The 19,551-nt window shown below is 35.7% G+C and overlaps 1 protein-coding gene across 11 annotated transcripts in view; it reads right to left on the reverse strand.

Moving 5' to 3' along the window:
• Positions 1 to 3,115: 3,115 nt before the first annotated feature.
• USP45 (ubiquitin specific peptidase 45) overlaps positions 3,116 to 19,551 on the reverse strand; it is a 76,727-nt gene continuing 60,291 nt past the window's right edge. For 6 of the 11 annotated variants that reach the window (XM_042986864.1, XM_007084933.3, XM_042986865.1 and 3 more), the window contains 8 exons: positions 18,338 to 18,429; positions 16,794 to 16,850; positions 16,182 to 16,325; positions 13,518 to 14,178; positions 11,784 to 11,881; positions 10,036 to 10,122; positions 7,359 to 7,512; positions 3,116 to 6,750 (listed from right to left, as the gene is read on the reverse strand). In XM_042986864.1, coding sequence (XP_042842798.1) covers positions 6,620 to 6,750; positions 7,359 to 7,512; positions 10,036 to 10,122; positions 11,784 to 11,881; positions 13,518 to 14,178; positions 16,182 to 16,325; positions 16,794 to 16,850; positions 18,338 to 18,429 — 1,424 coding nt within the window. In that variant the 3' untranslated portion in view covers positions 3,116 to 6,619. Of the gene's footprint in view, positions 6,751 to 7,358; positions 7,513 to 10,035; positions 10,123 to 11,783; positions 11,882 to 12,088; positions 12,204 to 13,517; positions 14,179 to 14,206; positions 14,525 to 16,181; positions 16,326 to 16,793; positions 16,851 to 18,337; positions 18,430 to 19,551 lie in introns of those variants that run through there. The other 5 variants (XM_042986868.1, XM_042986866.1, XR_006217759.1 and 2 more) reach the window with 5 other exon arrangements.

Below are 19,551 nucleotides of genomic sequence, written 5' to 3' on the forward strand. Positions count from 1 at the left end.
GTTTCTTTGAGAAACGTTCTAATCAGAGAAACTTCTTTATGAAACCTCATTGCCCTACTTAAAGTTTCATATGTTCTTAACTTCCTGTAATCTATTTCTCTAGTTAAAAATTGAAGCAATTTTCTGGTATGGTTCCTCCCACCCCATCTCTGCTAATCAGCCAGTCAGCATACTGCTTATCATACAAGAATTCTTGAATTTGTCAAATGAGCGAATATTTTGAACAACCCCAATATAGGTCAATCATTTTGGAAACCCATTGCCAAATAAAGATAATTATTAAATATCTCATATTTTGTTCCTTGTGCCACCTTAAGACGTTCTCTCAAATCACTTTTGGCCAAACCAGGAAAGGAGTTTCATAGTCCCATTTCCCTTTCCCTCACCACTATTTGGGATTTCCCTGTAATGTTATGACCTGAAGGAGATAACACACATATATATGTATTCCAACACCAAACTTTCTCGGAATGTATTTTTGTGGTTAAAGTGTCTGTCTGAGGGGTGCTTGGGTGGCTCAGTCGGTTGAGCATCTGACGACAGCTCAGGTCATGATCTCAAGGTACCGTTTGTGAGTAGGAGCACAGTGTCAGAATCAGTGCTGAGAGTTCACAGCCTGGAGTCTTCTTCAGATTCTGTGTCTCCCTCTCTCTGCCCATCCCCTGCTCATGCTCTGTGTCTCCCTCTCAAAAACAAACATTAACAATTTTTTTATTAAAAAAAGTGTCTGTTTGAGCAGCTGTCATGTATATGATCTGCTTCAGTCTGGTCATTCTGCACCTTGATCAGAAAGTGCTGAAGCAGCCACCATCTTGCCAGTCCTGGAAATCTGCTATTTATGACTAACAGATTAGCAGACATTGTAAATTACTTTTTAAATTAATTTTCCCTGTTTGCACTATATGAAGTAGAAAATTCAAAGGGAGGATATGTTCATGTTAGTACTTTGTATTAGTACTTGTGGAATCAAGTTAGCCTTAAGGTTAAGTGGAAAAGTTAAATGAGATGTGGAAAAGATACAGAATTAGGAAGTATTCCTATCATTCAAGATATGAATCTTTAAGTTCTTTAAGAATCTTTAACTTAACACTTTAAGTTCCATATAGCATCCATCTTAACATTTAAGAATAAAATTATTTAAAGCTATGGTATATACATATAATAGACTATTACTTAGCTTTAGAAAGGAATGGAACTCTGATACATATTACCACACTGGTGAACTCTGAAAAGATTATGCTAAGTGAAACAAGACAGCCCTTGGGAGACTTACTCTTTCTTACTTATCCTACCCATCCCTCTTTGCAATTAGGCAGGGCCATGTGACTACTTCTGGCCAATGGGCTGTGAGTGACACATCCAAGATGAATTTAACGGCTGGTGCAAGAATTTTAATGCTCTCTTCCCCTGCTAGAGTGGAGAGACCTGGTGTTAAAATGATAGAACCACCTGATAAAAGCCTGGATTACAAAACCACCAGTTAGAGGGGAGCCTGGGTGGCTCAGTCGGTTAAGCGTCCAACTTCACTTTAGGTCATGATCTTGCAGCTCATGAGTTTGCTTTCCATTGGGCTCTGGCTGACAGCTTGGAGCCTGGAGCCTGCTTCTTGTTCTGTGTCTCCTTCTTTCTCTCTGCCCCTCCCCTGCTCACATTCTGTCTCTCTCTCAAAAATAAACATTAAAAAAGATTTTTTTTTTTTAATCACCAGTTGGAAAATAGTTGCCTGTGCAGATTGCCCAGATTCATGGAAGACTTTGGGTGAGGAAGAAATAAACTTTTGTTGTGTTAAGCCATTGGGATGTGGAGTTATTTGTTACTGCAGCAAAATCTACACTATCCTGATACATATTGGAACACAAACATTTTGGATAATTCTGCTTGAGTGCAACTTAAAAAATGTATGAAAATAGCTTCAGGGAGGTCCATGAAACTCTGAAATTACATACAAAAATCTTCAGTATATATTTTTCTGAGATACCTGTCAAGATTTCCCTTCCTAGCCCCTACACTGCCATTAGCAAAAATGATGACAGGCCCCAGAATTAAAACCTTCCTTCTCCCCCTACTCATAGCTTCCCTTCGGGACTATCAGGACTAATATCATAACACATTTTATCCCTAGAACATCTTTCATCCACAGACCTTAACTTCCATATGACTCTGTAGGTAATGTTACTTTTCTCCATATCATTGATTATTTGATATATCTTTTCTTTATTCTTTTACTTCCTGGGGTACCTGGGTGGCTCAGTGGTTTAGCCACCAACTCTTGATTTGGGCTCAGATCATGATCTCATGGTTGTGGGATCGAGCCCCAATGGGCTCTATGCTGACAGCACAGGGCCTGCTTGGGATCTCTCTGCCCTTCCCCGCCCCCTCAAAATAAACTTTAAAATGTCTATTTCCTTACTTCTCAGATTTCTGTCTCTTGTGTTCAGTGCTGTATTTCCAAATGCGTACCACACAGAAGGTATTCAAAAAATAATCAAATTATTGAACAAATGAAAGATGGTCTATTGCTTTCATCATAATCTCAAAGAGTTTCATAACCCAAAAATGTTTAAATTCAAAATAGGCAAACCAAATATATCCTAATAAATTTTCCTGTCTAAATAATCCAAACATTTTGAGAAACATATGAAAGGATCAAGACCCACCCTTGGTAAATATAGAAATTAGAGGGAAAATGACCTAAAATAAGATTTTGCTCTGAAATAATTTCTAAAATAGGAAGGATATTTTTTTTTAATTTTTTTTAATGTTTACTTATTTTTGACAGAGAGAGAGAGAGACGGAGCATGAGCGGGGGAGGGGCAGAGAGAGAGGGAGACACAGAATCCGAAACAGGCTCCAGGCTCTGAGTCCGACGCGGGGCTTGAACTCACAGACCGCGAGATCATGACCTGAGCTGAAGTCGGACGCTCAAACCAACTGAGCCACCCAGGCGTCCCGTAGGAAGGATATTTTGAATATAGCTAAGTTAGCAAATACACTGCTGATAAATAAAATATTATCGATAATGTGCACTGCAAAAACTCCAGGACCAATTGTGAAACATAAAGAATTTAATATTTATTATGCATTTTTATAAAGTAACATCAAAATAATGCTCAATAAGTTACATAGTTATTTTCTAAAAACACCGCAAAAAAAAGTATAGATAAAACACTAGGAATGCTATATAACCAGCATTACTCAAAATTAAAAATATAGCCAACTATCTTTTAAACAAATCTGAATTGATTTCTACATGAACCAAAATATTTTCATATCTAAAAATAGTCTTTCTTAATGCACTAGATAATATCTAAAGGCTCAATTTTATTGCACATAACGTATTTAGTTTAGGCTTATTTGATCAGGTAACGTGCAGACAAGTCATGAATATGAATTTAGAAAAAGTAGACAGAATGTTATTTTGTACTATAAAAATTAGATGAAGGTGATACATTCTACAGTAATCTTCAGGAAATTTTATTCAGCTATTGTTTAAAATTACTGGCTAACTTCATCACACATGTGAGCTAAGAGCTGTCATATTTGGTAAGTTTTGTTGGAACATTCAAAACAAGAAAACAGGAATCAACTACTCTTAGGACTGACACCAACTACTACTCTTCCTGCCACCCAGAAAGGTGGGTTTTCACATCTGTTTTAAAACATTAAATAACAAAATCTTAAATACAGACATATATTTGGTTATGTCAAAAATATTCACATAATTGGCACATAATCAAAATTTTACCATTTTAAACAGGAAAAACCAGGGGAAACTGGGGTTAGACATACCCTGTAAACCATTTTCTAAATAGAGCTAATGAAATTTCTGTTTTACATCTGACACTCATTTGGCCAAACACTATGGTAGTTGTTTTGAGACTCTGTAAACATTTCTCACTTATTTGTATGGTGTCCTGAGGTCATCTAGAAACTATTGTTATTACAGTAGCTTTACAATTCAGTAACCCTGCAGATGTGCATTCAGAATCTTCAGAATAAACGTGTAGGCCCATGTGTAACTTAACATACTTTCTCTATTACAAATCTATCTTTAGGAAATTCTTAGGTATCAAAATAAAATTTATTTGGTTACCAGCAGACCCTGAAAAATATTCATAAACTCTAGGCCATAAAAAAATAGGTTTCAGACTTAGCGCTTTTACCATGAAATGAAAATAAAGTATCGTCTTTGCATGTTACTTCTGGAATAATGTCTAAAACATACAGAGGCCTCTCCATTTTAAAACGTTAAAATAGTGTCAGCACAGTGCCTGACCCATAGCAGGTGTTCAAAAAATACCTACTTAATGATTAAATGTGAAGTTAAGCATAAAAACTACCACAGCACTTGAGTACCCAGGTAATATTCTGAAGCTACAATGTATCTCAATGAAAAGTCAGTCTTTACTGGTACTCAGAATAAAGCTCAATAGGTCTCCTCTTTGATAAATACAGCACTGGTGCATTTCCTGGCATCCTATTAACGAAAAGAGGACAAGGCACTTTCCCTGATTCTTGCCCTCGGCAACCATTTACCATCTCTGACTTGGCTATGTAAGGGATGAAACCAACAAGCAACAGAAAAGAATGCTCTTGTTTCTTTCCTATCCTTTTCATCTTTCTTTCCTTCTTTCTTTCTCTCCTTTTCTCTTGTCTATCTCTCTATCAATGAAACAAGAAGCTAGTGACCACCTAATGGAAAACATATGCCTCATAATGGTATCTTTACTTTTGGGGGAAGGGATAGTAATTGTCATTACCAGTATGGCTAACTTGAATAAAGAGATTTAACACATATTTTCCACAAAAAAATTCACTGCTCTGGTACTGAAAACTTCAATGTTAATGGATTACGATTAAACATAAAACTCTGTTTAATTTAGACAGTATAAACTGATTTTTACAGGACACAACCTGAGTTTGCAGATTAATTCATAAAGCTATATTTCTCCATCATTTCAAGTTAAAAATCAAGAAAATACTACTACTGGAATTTCAATGCCCAAAAAATAGAATTTGTGCAATGACATTTTTAAGCTCTGAGTTTTGTATATTATTACCATCTTTAACACTAATCACAGTTCCACTCATTTATATATGAAAAGGCAGCACCGGTGAACTTGATAATGTTATATATACTTAAATGTTAAGAAGGGGCAGAGGCTTGGTTAAATATTTCCACACATAATCTACAGCTACTATTCCTATCCTTCCTTCCCAAGAGGAGAGTGAACTAGAACTAGGCACTTAGCCAGTAGCTGCCTGTAGTATGATTTGTTGGCACTAATAATTAGGATGCTTGAACCATGCAGTTATGTATTTTGATTCAGTAATGTCAGACCCGAGTGGCCATTACTTTTTAAAATTTTAAGTCTAAGTAATAGTAATATTTTCATGCCAAGTTTTGACAGCTTAATAACTTGTATTCTGGGGTGGAGGGTGAACTACCGCATTTTTGCTATTGTTTATTTAAAATCTGAAATGCCAACCTTATACCCCATTACAATAAAAGCTAACCTCACTTGAATTTATTAATGATGCTTGTTGAAGACAGAGAAAAGTGATCTCAAACCCAAAACCACAATTAATACTTACTGACCTACAGAACTAGAAAATGTATTATATTCCCCTGTCAAGTATAATGACAATATAATTCTCTATCATTTACAAATATAATTTGGTAATTTATATTTCAAAAGTATCCAATGATCCCATATGGATTAAAAACTTCTATTTACCAATTCTGCATGTTACAATGATCAATAATTACATTTTGACCTTGGCTAATTATATGCAAATTTTCCTTAACTCCATCATGAATAGGCTGCAAATAATATGTTGATATCTTTCAATATTTTTCTAGTTCTCAAAACCTCAATAAGCTAATCAAGAATTTATTTGTAAACCCCTATTACTGAAGCTACAGTGGGATCTTTAAATGGTTGAACCACATAAAATAAGACAAGGTCACTATGCCTACTGTGTAAGTGTATGTTATAGCAATGTTTCCCACATAGTGGTATACATACATGGCTAGACAGCCCTGAGGTGATTTTCAGTGGAGTGCTACATGAATGAACAATTTTTCTTCAGTAGTTATATATTTATTTTAATGCTTATTAGAAAAAACAAAACTAGCACATAGAATGTGGAATACGCTCAAAACAAGGCTATGTTTAAAAATGTAACGCTAAATAATAAGGTTAAAAATAACCAGTAAACAGTACATACAGATGAAATGGTATGTGACTAACATTTGGTAAACACTGTTTTAAGGAACAATTTGATTGGCCAGCATTATTTCTGAATTCTCATAGTAATAAGCCACATTATAAGGGGGTTTCCTCTAATACCGCAGATTCTGGTTTTTTTCCAGGACAAATTTTTCTTTAAAAACATGTGTTCACATTTATTTTAAGAATATACATTCGAAAGCACTGAGTAAATTTAATTTACTTTAAAAGGATTTGCCAAAAATGGTAAAAATCTCCAAGGGCATTTGAGGGACATGCTATTCCTACAGAAAAGACTACAAAGGCACATTGCATATTATGTTATCATTGCAGCATTTGAACAAAAGTGATCTAAATAATCATTACCATTAATTATTAACAAATAATTATAATATTCTTTCATAAAAAAGAAGGTATGCTTGTGCACTAAGTGCTCTTGATTCTGGAACCACTTGCACGTAAGTGTCACTAACATGGACCCATTGGTCTGCCGATTCACTGTCAGGTTCTTTCAAATCTAACGAAACAAAAAGAAGTATAATTTTACAATAAGTATGTTTTTGCTCTACATTCTAAACAACAACACATTCATCACACAAACTGTATTTACCTAATGCTAGATCTTATTGTGTATGTTTCTTCTTGTGTTAAACATCTTCCAAAATGAACTTTCAAAGCATTAATATAGTATCACTTCACTTTATCTAGTGAAATATTAAACTTTTAGATATTTATTTGCTCAAGGAAAAGAATCATTCTCACTGAAATAGAAAGAAAGAAAAAACAAAACAAAACAAAGAAAGTTTGCTGATCCATAAGCAAAGCCTGCAAATTTTCAACCCCAACTCTATTCTGAGGACCTGGTAGGTCTTCAGAATCTTTTGGTGTTGTGTTGTGTTAAATAAAATGCCACTACACACAATGACTTAACACCCTGAAGAAGGGTACAGTCTTAGGATATTTAAAGTTCTGTAAGATTATCTAAGTACTATTAAAGATATTCCTCACCTAACTTTAACAAAGCGAATCCACTGGAGGTAATCCATGAAACAGCTTACCTCTTCCAGGAAAGGAAGAATAAAATTCATTTGTTTTTAAGAACAACGTAAACTTAGGATGGCATACCGGGTACATTTTTCTTTCCAGTGATATGCTCCAATAATTTCCTGGAGGGTGCTCTCACTTTCACATAAGCCGTGTAGTGACCTCCTCTCATTGAGCCACTGTGTTCCACTACGCCATAGAGACCATAGAGAACTTTATCTCCCACATTTACATTCTTTTAGACAAAGAAAAAACTGAAATTAGTAATATTTAGTGAAATATTATAAAAAGGAAAATTAAGTCAAACGTATGTCCTGCTTGGGAAATACAAATCAAAACCACACTCAGATACCACCTCACGCCAGTCAGAGTGGCCAAAATGAAGAAATCAGGAGACTATAGATGCTGGAGAGGATGTGGAGAAACAGGAACCCTCTTGCACTGTTGGTGGGAATGCAAATTGGTGCAGCCGCTCTGGAAAGCAGTGTGGAGGTGCCTCAGAAAATTAAAAATAGACCTACCCTATGACCCAGCAATAGCACTGCTAGGAATTTATCCAAGGGATACAGGAGTACTGATGCATAGGGGCACCTGTACCCCAATGTTTATAGCGGCACTCTCAACAATAGCCAAATTATGGAAAGAGCCTAAATGTCCATCAACTGATGAATGGATAAAGAAATTGTGGTTTATATACACAATGGAATACTACGTGGCAATGAGAAAAAATGAAATATGGCCTTTTGTAGCAACATGGATGGAACTGGAGAGTGTGATGCTAAGTGAAATAAGCCATACAGAGAAAGACAGATACCATATGGTTTCACTCTTATGTGGATCCTGAGAAACATAACAGAAATCCATGGGGGAGGGGAAGGAAAGAAAAAAAAAAAAAAAAAAAGAGGTTAGAGTGGGAGAGAGCCAAAGCATAAGAGACTATTAAAAACTGAGAACAAACTGAGGGTTGATGGGGGGTGGGAGGGAGGGCAGGGTGGGTGATGGGTATTGAGGAGGGCACCTTTTGGGATGAGCACTGGGTGTTGTATGGAAACCAATTTGACAGTAAATTTCATATATTAAAAAATAAAAAAAACAACAACAACAAAAAAAAACGTATGTCCTGCTTAAACTAAGGAAAATGCATTGTTAAAACTACAATGAGATGTTTCCACATGTATTAGATTGGCAAAATGCAAAAGTCTGACAACATTCTCTGTTGGCTGGGCTGTGAGGAAAAGAGCTCTCATACACATTGCATGTGGAACGCAAAGGGGTACAACCTCTATGCAGATGTGTTTCCTGTAATCTAGTGAAATCACAAAGGCATTACTCTTGGATTTATCAGTCCTCTTAAAGGTTTCTATCTCACAAGCACGTAGGAAAAACATAAAAAGATATGTTACTGACTAATCATTATTTTGACTATTAACTGCAGGAATATTTGTAATACCAAAAAACTGGAAGAGCACCTGGATGGCTCAGCCAGTTAAGCATCCAACTTGATTTCAGCTCAGGTCATGATCTCACTGTTTTGGGATCAAGCCCCATGTTGGGCTCCATGCTAGCTCAGCATGGAGGCTGCTTAAGATTCTCTCTCTCCCTCTGCCCCTCTCCCCTGCTCACTCACTCTCTAAAAAGATATTTGCCTTTAAAACAAAACAAAACTGGAGACATGGGGATATAATGCACAGTACAGGGAATATAGTTAATAACACGGTAACAACTTTGTATGGTGATAGAAGGTAGCTAGATTTATTGTGATCACTTTGTAAAGTTGAACCACTAAATTATATACCTGAAAATAATGTAATATTGGTCCCCATTAAATTGGGGACCGGCTGAATAAATTATGATGCAGTGACACAACAGAGTGCTACGTTGCTTGAAAAATGCAGTGCAGACTATCTCAAAAAACTGCTATGAAAAAATCTCCGGGATATGTTAATAAGGTAGAAAAGGGCACTTGCGTGGGTCCATTAAGCGTCTGACTTCGGCTCAGGTCATGATCTCACAGTTTCTGAGTTCGAGCCCCGCATCAGGCTCTGTACTGACAGCTCAGAGCCTGGAGCCTGCTTCAGATTATGTGTCTCCCTCTCTCTCTCTCTGCCCCTTTCCTGCTCATGCTGTATCTCTCTCTATCTCTGTTTCTCTCTCAAAAAATAAATAAATGTTAAAGCTAGGCCCCAGACTATTTGGGAATACTCATTAAAAAAAATAATAATAAGGTAGAGAAAAGGACACATATCATAAGCTGTGATTATTTAAGACTGAAGGTGCACATATACATACCTATCTGCTTAGATTTTTAAAAATTACGGAAGAATAAATAATTTTTAAATGGTTATCTATAAAGAGAGGGAAGAAACAAGTGGAATGAACATGGAGAAAAGCTACCCTTGTTTGAATTTACCTTGTTTTATACATTGATCTGACTTTGGAATTATGTATTTTATGTAATGATTAAAAAATTTTTTTTTAATTTAAGTTAAAATTTAAAAGCAATCCCTAAAATGAAAATATAAAAAATTAAACAAGTGAATAATATATTCCAGTTGGCAGCATAATCATTTAGAGAGAAACCACCAGAGTCACGTCAAACGAGGAGCCAACTTGAAGTGGCTTTCAGTAGCCAATTATAGAACAATTAAACTAATACATTAGGCCACGAATAAAAAGGGAGGAAGGGAGGAAAGAATGGCCTAATAATTTTAAGCATATTATTTGCAAGTCAATTAAACATCTTAATAACATACTATACCTTACAAGTAGCAGAACAGAATGGTGCCAAGTCAAGAATAAGTGGAAAATCGACATGTCTGTTTACTTTTCGAAGATTCAAGCCAGCCTTAAAAAGACCAAAAGAACAATTTTTTAATGCAACAAACTTAATTCATCTACATCACTGTTTGTTAATAAAACCAAAAGAGGAATGCTAGAAGTCAATTTTTTTAATAGCTATGAAAACTTGACTAATGAATAGCCCAAGACCTATAGATCAGTTTTGGACTAGTCACTAGTCTATAAATACTTCCTTTTGAGGGCATGAATTCTTTCTATAAGTTCCTAAATTGAGATGCAAATACCAAATATAAAATAACTGTGGTATATCATGAAATTAGCGTCTAAGATCTAACATGCCTCTATCTTGCTCACACAGAGTAACTGCACATAGAGACTCTTCATTAAAGGCATTCTGATACACCTGCTTGTGCTCTCCATGGCCATTTCATTTCCCCTGAGTTTATACAATCCTGGCTGTAGAAAATCAAGAATTTAATCTTTCAGTGGATACAGATGGGGGTGTAGAGAAAAATCTCTTCCTGCCCACCTGTAGACCACCTGAAATGTTGCAGATACATAATCAAAGCTCCTAATCTTTTCCCTGGAGATTTTTTTCATGGGTTTCATACTTAGAAAATTGTCCACCCAGGGGTCAGGTTAATATTCATTTAAGTTTTCTTCTGGTCTTCTGATGATTTGTTTTATACAGTTAAATATTTATCTGAAAACAGTATTGATATATGGTATAGAGGGAAGCTTTATATTTTTATTTCAGCTATTTTCCCTAAATCTGTTATTGAATAATCCACCCCCCGGGATACCTGGCTGGCTTAGTCAGAAGAGCATGTGACTCTTAATTTCCGGGTCGTGAGTTCGAGCCCCATACTGGGTGTAGAGATTACTTACAAATAAACTTAAAAGAAATAATCCACCTGCTTCCCAACTGATTTGAGATTCTTCCTTTACCATAACAAAAAAGCTTTAAATAGTACTCATGTTTTATTTGACAATTTTGACCATACCGTTTTAATTACCATAGTTTCATTTTTAAATTGATATCACAAAAACTACCCATTCTAACTTTTCCTAAACTGTTTTACCACTTTAACTTATTTATTCTTTCAGAGAAACTTTAAAATCATTATATCAAATGCAAAACAAAACAAGACAAGGCATTGGATTAAAACTTACAGAGAAAACCCTGACACATTAAAACATTTAGGCTCCCTCTCACTATAGAGTCCCTACAGAGATGAGATCTGCCTTGCAGTCCTTTTTGCATTTAGTCCAAGCCCACTCACCCCCACCATTAGGATCATGAGAGTTCAGAGAGCTATGTGTACGTGGCTATTTCCCTGCTTCTAATGATTCTTAATAAATCCTATTTTTCATTCTCTCCCTCTCTCTCTCTCTCTGTCTCTCTGTCTCTCTCTCTCTCTCTCTCTCTCTCTCTCTCTCTCTCTCTCTCTCACACACACACACACACACACACACACTCCCTTAGCTTCCTAACACATAAACTGCCAAATACAGTATTATGAATTAAACAATTTTAATTAGAAAAGTCTTGTAAACTATTATCACTGAAAAAGCAGGTAAATCCCACATGACAAATTTTGAACTAAATAAATTACTGTCTAATCCTTGATAGCAATTTACATGATGTAGAAGGGCTCTGTGAAACATATGATAAAGTTACTACAGTGCTACTATAGGGTCTTTTACCTGATGGAATCTTTTAAGATGGAGAATTAGGTTTGCTGGAATAGCAGAAATGAGCAATTGCTTCCTGGCATTAGTATAAACCCCTTCTGCTTTCTTTTCTGTATAAAATATAATAATTTATTTATAAAATTCCATTTTATACATCATGTACCACATAATATAGTAAACATTTATAAAGGAGCATCCTACCATAATTTTGAAAACATGAAAAAAGAAATTAGACTCTGGTTACAGCATATTTCCATATTCCTTTCCAAAACTCCACTGAAACAAAAGGGATTTTTTTTTTAAAAGCACACACTTACAAGGACAAAAGATAGGGGAAGTGACACTTGCAACAAAATTTGGGGAGCTGGGAAGCAGATGGACTAGTAGTGACTTATGTCAAAGCCCTCCAGCCAAAGACCACCAAAAACACACCTAGAGTTAAAAAAAAAAAAAAAAAAAAAAGGGTCATTACTCATTGCAGAAAAAGGAGATCACGTATCATGGGAACCACAGGGCATTTCAGTAAGAGGTTGTTAGACAGTACTTGGGATAGGATTTGAATACAGCCAACAGCATATTTAACGTGGATTAATGTAAACTGGTACTTCTTCCTTCTCCCATCTAGACATCTCTTTAATTACTAGTGTATTAAGCATGTCTTTATTCTGATACTTTGACACCTGGGGCCTTGCTGACACCAGAGGGAAGGCTTCCGACAGAGCTAGAGAATTCCTAGACATAATAAACAATGTAAGAGTACCTTTCATATGCAAACAAACCAATCCAAAGCCCATACCCAACCACCTCCTTTATTGGGCTCTGATACTCTAGGCCACGCCACTATCCACCTGGCCTAATCACACTAGGGCCAAGTACTACGTAAGTGGAGACAGCCCCGATGCCCCAGAGCCCACTGAAATTATTGAAAACTAGTCAATCAGTTCTAAGCCTGTAGATCCTACCTTGCTGATTCCAATACCCTCCCTGGAAACTACAATAAAGGCTCTTGTCCATGTCTTCTCTCGCTCCTTCTGCCTCCTGACCACCCTGCTACTTCCCCATGGGCCTGCCTGCCACGGCTTAGTGTGCTCGCTCCTCTTCAGAACTGTACGTAACAAACTATCTGTTCAGTGGCAACTGTCTCCGGATCTGTTGGCCTCACCATCCCTGAGTAATTATAAAACCTGCATTTTGAAACAGACTAGTCACTAAGAATCAGAGTATTCTCTCCATTTAATCATGGCTAGAGATGCACTAAAAAATTATTTGACAAGTCTTTTTCCACTTTTCTCCCATCAACTAAACACATCTACTAATTGCTAGCTTTGTAACATACAATTACTTAAAATCATCAAATTCATATCTTATGATAGGACTCCATACTAGATTGGTGTGATTTGTAAAAGCACATTAATCTCACTAGTGATACAATTGTCTGTTCTAGGGAAATTTTTTCCGGAAAGATTTCAGATAGCCAGTCGCCTGAAATGAGATTCTATGGATTTGCATTTTCAAGGCAGAGATGGGTACTTCCTGTCCAATTTATTTCAACAAAAATCTATTTAGAAGTCCAGTCACAGTCTTCAGTGCTGAGGTACGACTATGAAAAAGACAATCCCCGCCTCCAAGAAACTTAAGTATGGAGACAAGTTTCTTAGTTTCCTTTATTTGGGATCTATAACCCGCTAGTCACTGACTATCATATAACCCATGAATATTAAGAAAAACAAAAACCTAAATATTTACCTGCAGAAATGGTTTCCTTTTGGTACTTCTGTTTCTTTTCAGTACAATTCTCACATAGAAGCTTGTTATTCCCCATTAGTAATTCCATAGATGTAAACTGGTAGAGACAGGACTGAACTGAGCATTCTTTAGAAGTAGTTATATAGCTCTGAGAAAGGGAAAGAAAAGCCTTTTGGGGGCTAGGAGACAACACATGCTTCTCCTGTGATGAACACAAATTATTTGGAACGTCTGGTGGCTTATTTTCTCTGTCAAGATCTCTATCTCCAGTTACAGTGCTGCTCAAATACAGTTCAGAAATAGCTTTAGCCACTCCCTCGTCACCGCTGCCAGTCTCCTTGGTGAGTGGCCGCTGGGGAGGGGGTCCATTCTTGTGCACACAGCATCCACTTCTAGACCTCAACGGGACAGCCTGCTGAGAAGTACTTTCCGATTCTGAAGCCTCACTGTCAGCATCAGCACTACTTTCGGAAGGGCTGGCTTCTTTTTCGCTGCCATCAGTAGGGCTTTCGGCCAGAACTGCCTCAGTACTCACGACGCCTGCACACACTGAGGAATCTCCACTCATCCCAGGGTTTTCATATTCTCGGCATATGATGGCCACTCTATCTTCTCCAGATGGTAATTTTCTTACACATTTTCTGCCGTGAACTAGTTGATTCTGTAAGTTGACAGTGTTTTCAGAGAAAAGAATCTTGTGACCTTACTGAAAATAAATGCCAGTAAGTCTTATTTATGCCTTCCGCAATTATCAAATACTTTTTCTCGTATCTCTGAAATCCATTTCCTAAATCTACCTGAACTACAATCGATAAAAGATACAATAATAAATCGTTCTAATTTAGAAATGCATCCTTATACAAGAAGCCCACAATAGCAGTTACTTATCTGTGGAGAAAGAAACAGAACTTTTGTAGAACAGGGCTGTGAGGGAGGCTTTTTTATTATAAACCTTTGTATATACTCTCTGTAGTCTTGCCACTTCAAGAGTCTTCTAACAGAAAAACCTAAATGTGATAATATATCAATTTGCCGAGTTAGTACAAATCATATTGCATTAAAGTTTTTAAAAAAAATGAAGTGCAAATTTAGATTGATTTCTTTATATTTTTATGAGGTAGGGGAGCCTGAGTGGCTCAGTTAAACGTCAAGACTTTGGCTCAGGTCATGACCTTGTAGTTTGTGAGTTTAAGCCCCATGTCGGGCTCTCTACTGTCATCATGAAGCATGCTTCAGATCCTCTAACCCCCCTCTCTCTGTCCCTCCCCCGCTCACGCTATCTCAAAAATAAATAAAAAGCATGTAATAATAAATAAATTTTTAGGAGATAATTCAACAACCAGATATGTTCCTGGTAAAATAGAGGATCTAGACAATGGTGATTGGTGACTGGTGACATCAAAGATTAGACTTCAAACATAATGTGCATCTTCTTTTTTTTAAATATATTTTTTAATTTTTTTAATGTTTATTCATTTTTGAGAGAGAGAGCATGAGCAGTGGAGGGGCAGGGAGAGAGGGAGACACAGAATCCAAAGCAGGCTCCAGGCTCTGAGCTGTCAGCACAGGGCCTGATGCAGGGCTTGAACACACGAACTGTGAGATCATGACAGCTGAGCTGAAGTTGGAGGCTTAACCAACTGAGCCACTCAGCCAACCTATATGTTCATCTTCTTGATGGAAGGATACACCACCAGTTAAATTTTTTCTTGCCAAAAATCAAATAAACAATAAAACTTGAGCCTAATTAGGCCTTTAGATAAAAATGCCTTAGAGAGGAAATAAAGGAAACAGAGGAACCTGTTAAAACCATGGGAATGCAATAGCAAAACAAATTACTATTGAATGTGGGAATGTGAGAAACTGCTAAAAAAGAAAAAAGAAAAAAGAAAAAAAAAAAGACCCGATTTCTTCCACAAATATATTGCAAAGCAAGGGAAAAAAGGAGGGGGAAATCTATAATTAAAAGGGACCTAAGAGACATGCGATTAAGAGATGGCAATCAACTGCAATCTATAGATTTTTTTTTAGATCCTAAATTAAATCACACCTTAAAAAGCAAAAACAAAATGAAGTATTTTATGAGACAACTGCAGACGTTTAAATAATGACTGGATGTTGGTACTATTAAGAAATTACTAATATTTTTAGATACGATAATGTACTGCAAGCACATCTTTAAAAATAGTATTCATGTTTTCTTAAGCTTATTTATTTATTTTTGAGACAGATACAGAGAGAGTGAGCAGGGAAGGGGCAAAGAGAAAGGGAGAGAGAGAATCCCAAGCAGGCTCTGCACTGTCAGCATGGAGCCCAATGTGGGGCTCAAACTCACAAACTGAGAGATCATGACCAGAGCCAAAACCATGAGTCAGATGCCTCCCGACTGAGGCACCCAGGCGCCCCCCAAAATAGTATTCATCTTTTAGAGATATACATTGAAGTATACACTATATGGGTATTATTTCAAAATAATTGGAGATGGAGAGGGTGAGAATGTGGGATATATGCAGACATGATTAGCCATGATTTGAGAACTATGAATCTGGGAAATAGGTACATGGAAGTTTATTATACTATCTTGTCTACTTTTGTATATTTTTGAAACTGTTTTTATGGAAAAGTTTTAAAAAATAGATGTCTCATACATGCATATAATCTTACCCTATCTTTAGATGAAGACTGGTTCTTGGTGGCTCTGGGTTGATGAACATTTTCTATAGTAACAGTGTCACTGTACTGACCGGTATCTGTTGCCTGTAAACTTCTACATTTATTCATTCTTCCCAAAAGTACAGGTTTTGAAACCTATATAGATGCCATGTACATAACACAAAACTTCTTTAGCAAATAAAGTCTGGATATCAACTACTTTTTAAAGTTTCTAACTCATTTGAAATAATTTCCTTAACATTAATTCTCAAAATATAAAACATATTGGTTTGAATTCTTTGAGAATAAGAACTATATATCATATTTCATGCATAAATACACAAACCTTAGTATCAAATATACTATGTGAACTCCATTATTGTATATAAAAAATGACTCTCAGATAATGTGATAATATGCTCAACAAAAGTCTTTTTTTTTTTTTTTTTTTTAAAGATTTTATCTTTAAGTAATCTCTACAACCAATGTGGGGCTTGAAGTCACAACCCCAAGATCAAGGGTCACAAGCCCTACGGCCAGCCACGTGCCCCAACAAATGTCTAAATATATGAATGAATACATGCTCTCTACCAAAGACTCATTAGTAAGTTGTTTTCTCCTTACCCTTTCTTCTATTATAGGAAGTGAAATATCAATAAAAGGATCTTTCACTGTGGAGATCTTAAAAAGAAAACATATTGAGACATTTGGTTAGAATTCTAATACAGACAATGTAGTTTTATAAAGTCTTTAAAGACTCAAACTTCCCAGGCAATATAATTTCAAGTTAAAAAACATCCCTGAAATAAACTGTGATTTAATTGGGTATAGCAGCACATATTGTTAGTCAAAACAAGATACCCCAACACTTCAATAAATGCAATTCAGTTGAATTTTATAATATTGCCAATATGACTAACCTATAATATTTAAAGTAACTTCAAAGTAAACTGTGTTTAATAAAACTGATTAACTAAAGATATACACATATTTTTGGTGAAATTGTGCCATAACACAAATCAAATACAAACATTTAAAAGAAAAAAAATTAAGCCATGAAGAAAAAAGCCAGAGAGCTTGACTGCATTTTGTAGATTTTTTAGGATAATTCTGTTTAAAAAGACTCTCTAGTTTGTGATAGAGAAATCAACTTCTATGTTGAATATACTAGAAATGTAAGTAATATCATGTTGACAAATTCTGTGCTTCAGTATGACAGGCTAGAAGGAGATGTAACATATAATACTGATTTTGTAAGACTAGAGAGAAAAGAAAAGTACCCCATTATCTGAGACAGGAAAACTATTTTATGATCAAAATGTAACAAAAGTTTACACCTAACATACTCTAAACCATATGCTTTCAGAAATATTTGTTATCAAGTAATTGAAAACCCATAAAAACTTTTATGTGTTTAAAGTTGTTGTTAGGGGCGCCTGGGTGGCTCAGTCGGTTGGGTGTCCAACTTCAGCTCAGGTCACGATCTCACAGTTCGTGAGTTCGAGCCCCGCGTCAGGCTCTGTGCTGACAGCTCAGAGCCTGGAGCCTGCTTCACATTCTGTGTCTCCCTCTCTCTCTGCCCCTTCCCTGCTCATGCTGTGTCTCTCTCTGTCTCAAAAATAAATAAACATTAAAAAAAAATTAAAAAAAAATAAAATAAAAAAATAAAGTTGTTGTTAAAGTACAGATGGCATTCAAAATAAAAATGATCATTAAATTCAAATATGAGCGCTTACTTTAAAAAAAACTTCAACAAGTTATATAAATGTAAATTTTAAATAAAATGTGGTACATCTCGCTGTTACGTTATTGCATTATTTCTATTAGAATTACGGTTTAGGGTAATGCACAGTTATATAACATAGTTACTCCCTTCCCAGAAGTTTCTCTTTCATTGTAATGCAAACAAGTAGCTAACGCGTTCCAAGACATTCAAACAGGCTAAAAGAACTTCACAGGTTTATCAAGAGGAAAAATAACACTTAAAAAAAATTATAAATTATGTTCCTTTCTGGGAGTGAAGGATATATTGTAAAGACTTTCAAAAACTGTTATGTAGTCATCTGTCACAAATAAAAATAAATGCTGATGATTATATGTGAAAGAGAACAATAAAAATTATATGACTGTAATCTATTCCATGTTGAAGTGAATTCCAAAGCACCTACATTTGCACATTCTTCACACATGACTGTGCTAGTTAATTCACCAATAAAGATCCGATCTATGAAGTTCATTTTCACACCTTCTCTTCCATATGCTGCAAAAATAATACTTTTTAATGCAAAAAATGTCAACCACCAACCTAACAATGTAGCATGCTTTTTTTTCTGTTGATTCAAAAGACATCTGAATAAGACAGATGACCAGCATCACATTAGTAATATATTTACTGCATGATGTTATGTCTTTCTCCTTTACAATTCTATAGAGAAAAATTTGACTATCATAGAGTAGTCTCCAAGAAATAATAAACTATTGTTAAATTTGAGGCAAAACAAGTAAAGCAATAACCAGTGTTCATACCATATCTCAACTGTTCCCATTAAGCCCTTTAAAGCCTCTGTGCCTAACATAGAGGTAGACAGAGGATGAGAAAGAAGATTATGCATTCAGGGTTACAAATGCCTGGACCATAACTATGGAAACGATAGAGTAGACAAGTAAACACAGCATAGTGTAAAGAATTAACCTCGGCAATTAATAACTGTTATATATATAAACTGCTCAGTTATATATAAAAAAAGATAAAAGTATTCCGTTTGGGAGATATTCATAAATCAAAGAAAATTATGCCTATGATTTCCTTCAAAATAATCAGGGGTTGGGAGAACATAGATAAAACATAATATATCACACATTCAATATAGTTTAAGAGGGAGGGTGATGGGTATATGAGGTTTCATCATACTATTCTCTCTACTTTAATAGAAGTTTGAAACTCTCCATAGTTAATCATGATGAAAAAATATATTAACAAGCCTGACTCCTCTTTCAAACTTCTATCCTTTTTGGATGTCTAACTTCAAATTTCATACAAACATTTAAAATCATTTTAAAACATTATTTGAAGCACTGAATGACAGAGTCAACTTATAGCTAGATATATCAATAAACATTTATTAATATGATAACCATTTAGAAGTTACAGTAAACTAAGATGATTCATTAAGAAAACTGTACAAAGGGGGCACCTGGGTGGCTTCGTCAGTTAAGTGTCTGACTTCAGCTTAGGTCATGATCTCACAGTTCATGAGCTAAGCCCTCAATCAGGCTCTCTGCTCTCAGCACAGAGCCTGCTTCAGATCTTCTGTCTCCCTCTCTCTACCCCTACCCCGCTCGGGCTCTCTTTCTCTCAAAAATAAATAAAACCATTTAAAAA

This window comes from Panthera tigris, chromosome B2 (assembly GCF_018350195.1).
Source record: "Panthera tigris isolate Pti1 chromosome B2, P.tigris_Pti1_mat1.1, whole genome shotgun sequence".
Lineage (NCBI taxonomy): Eukaryota > Metazoa > Chordata > Mammalia > Carnivora > Felidae > Panthera > Panthera tigris.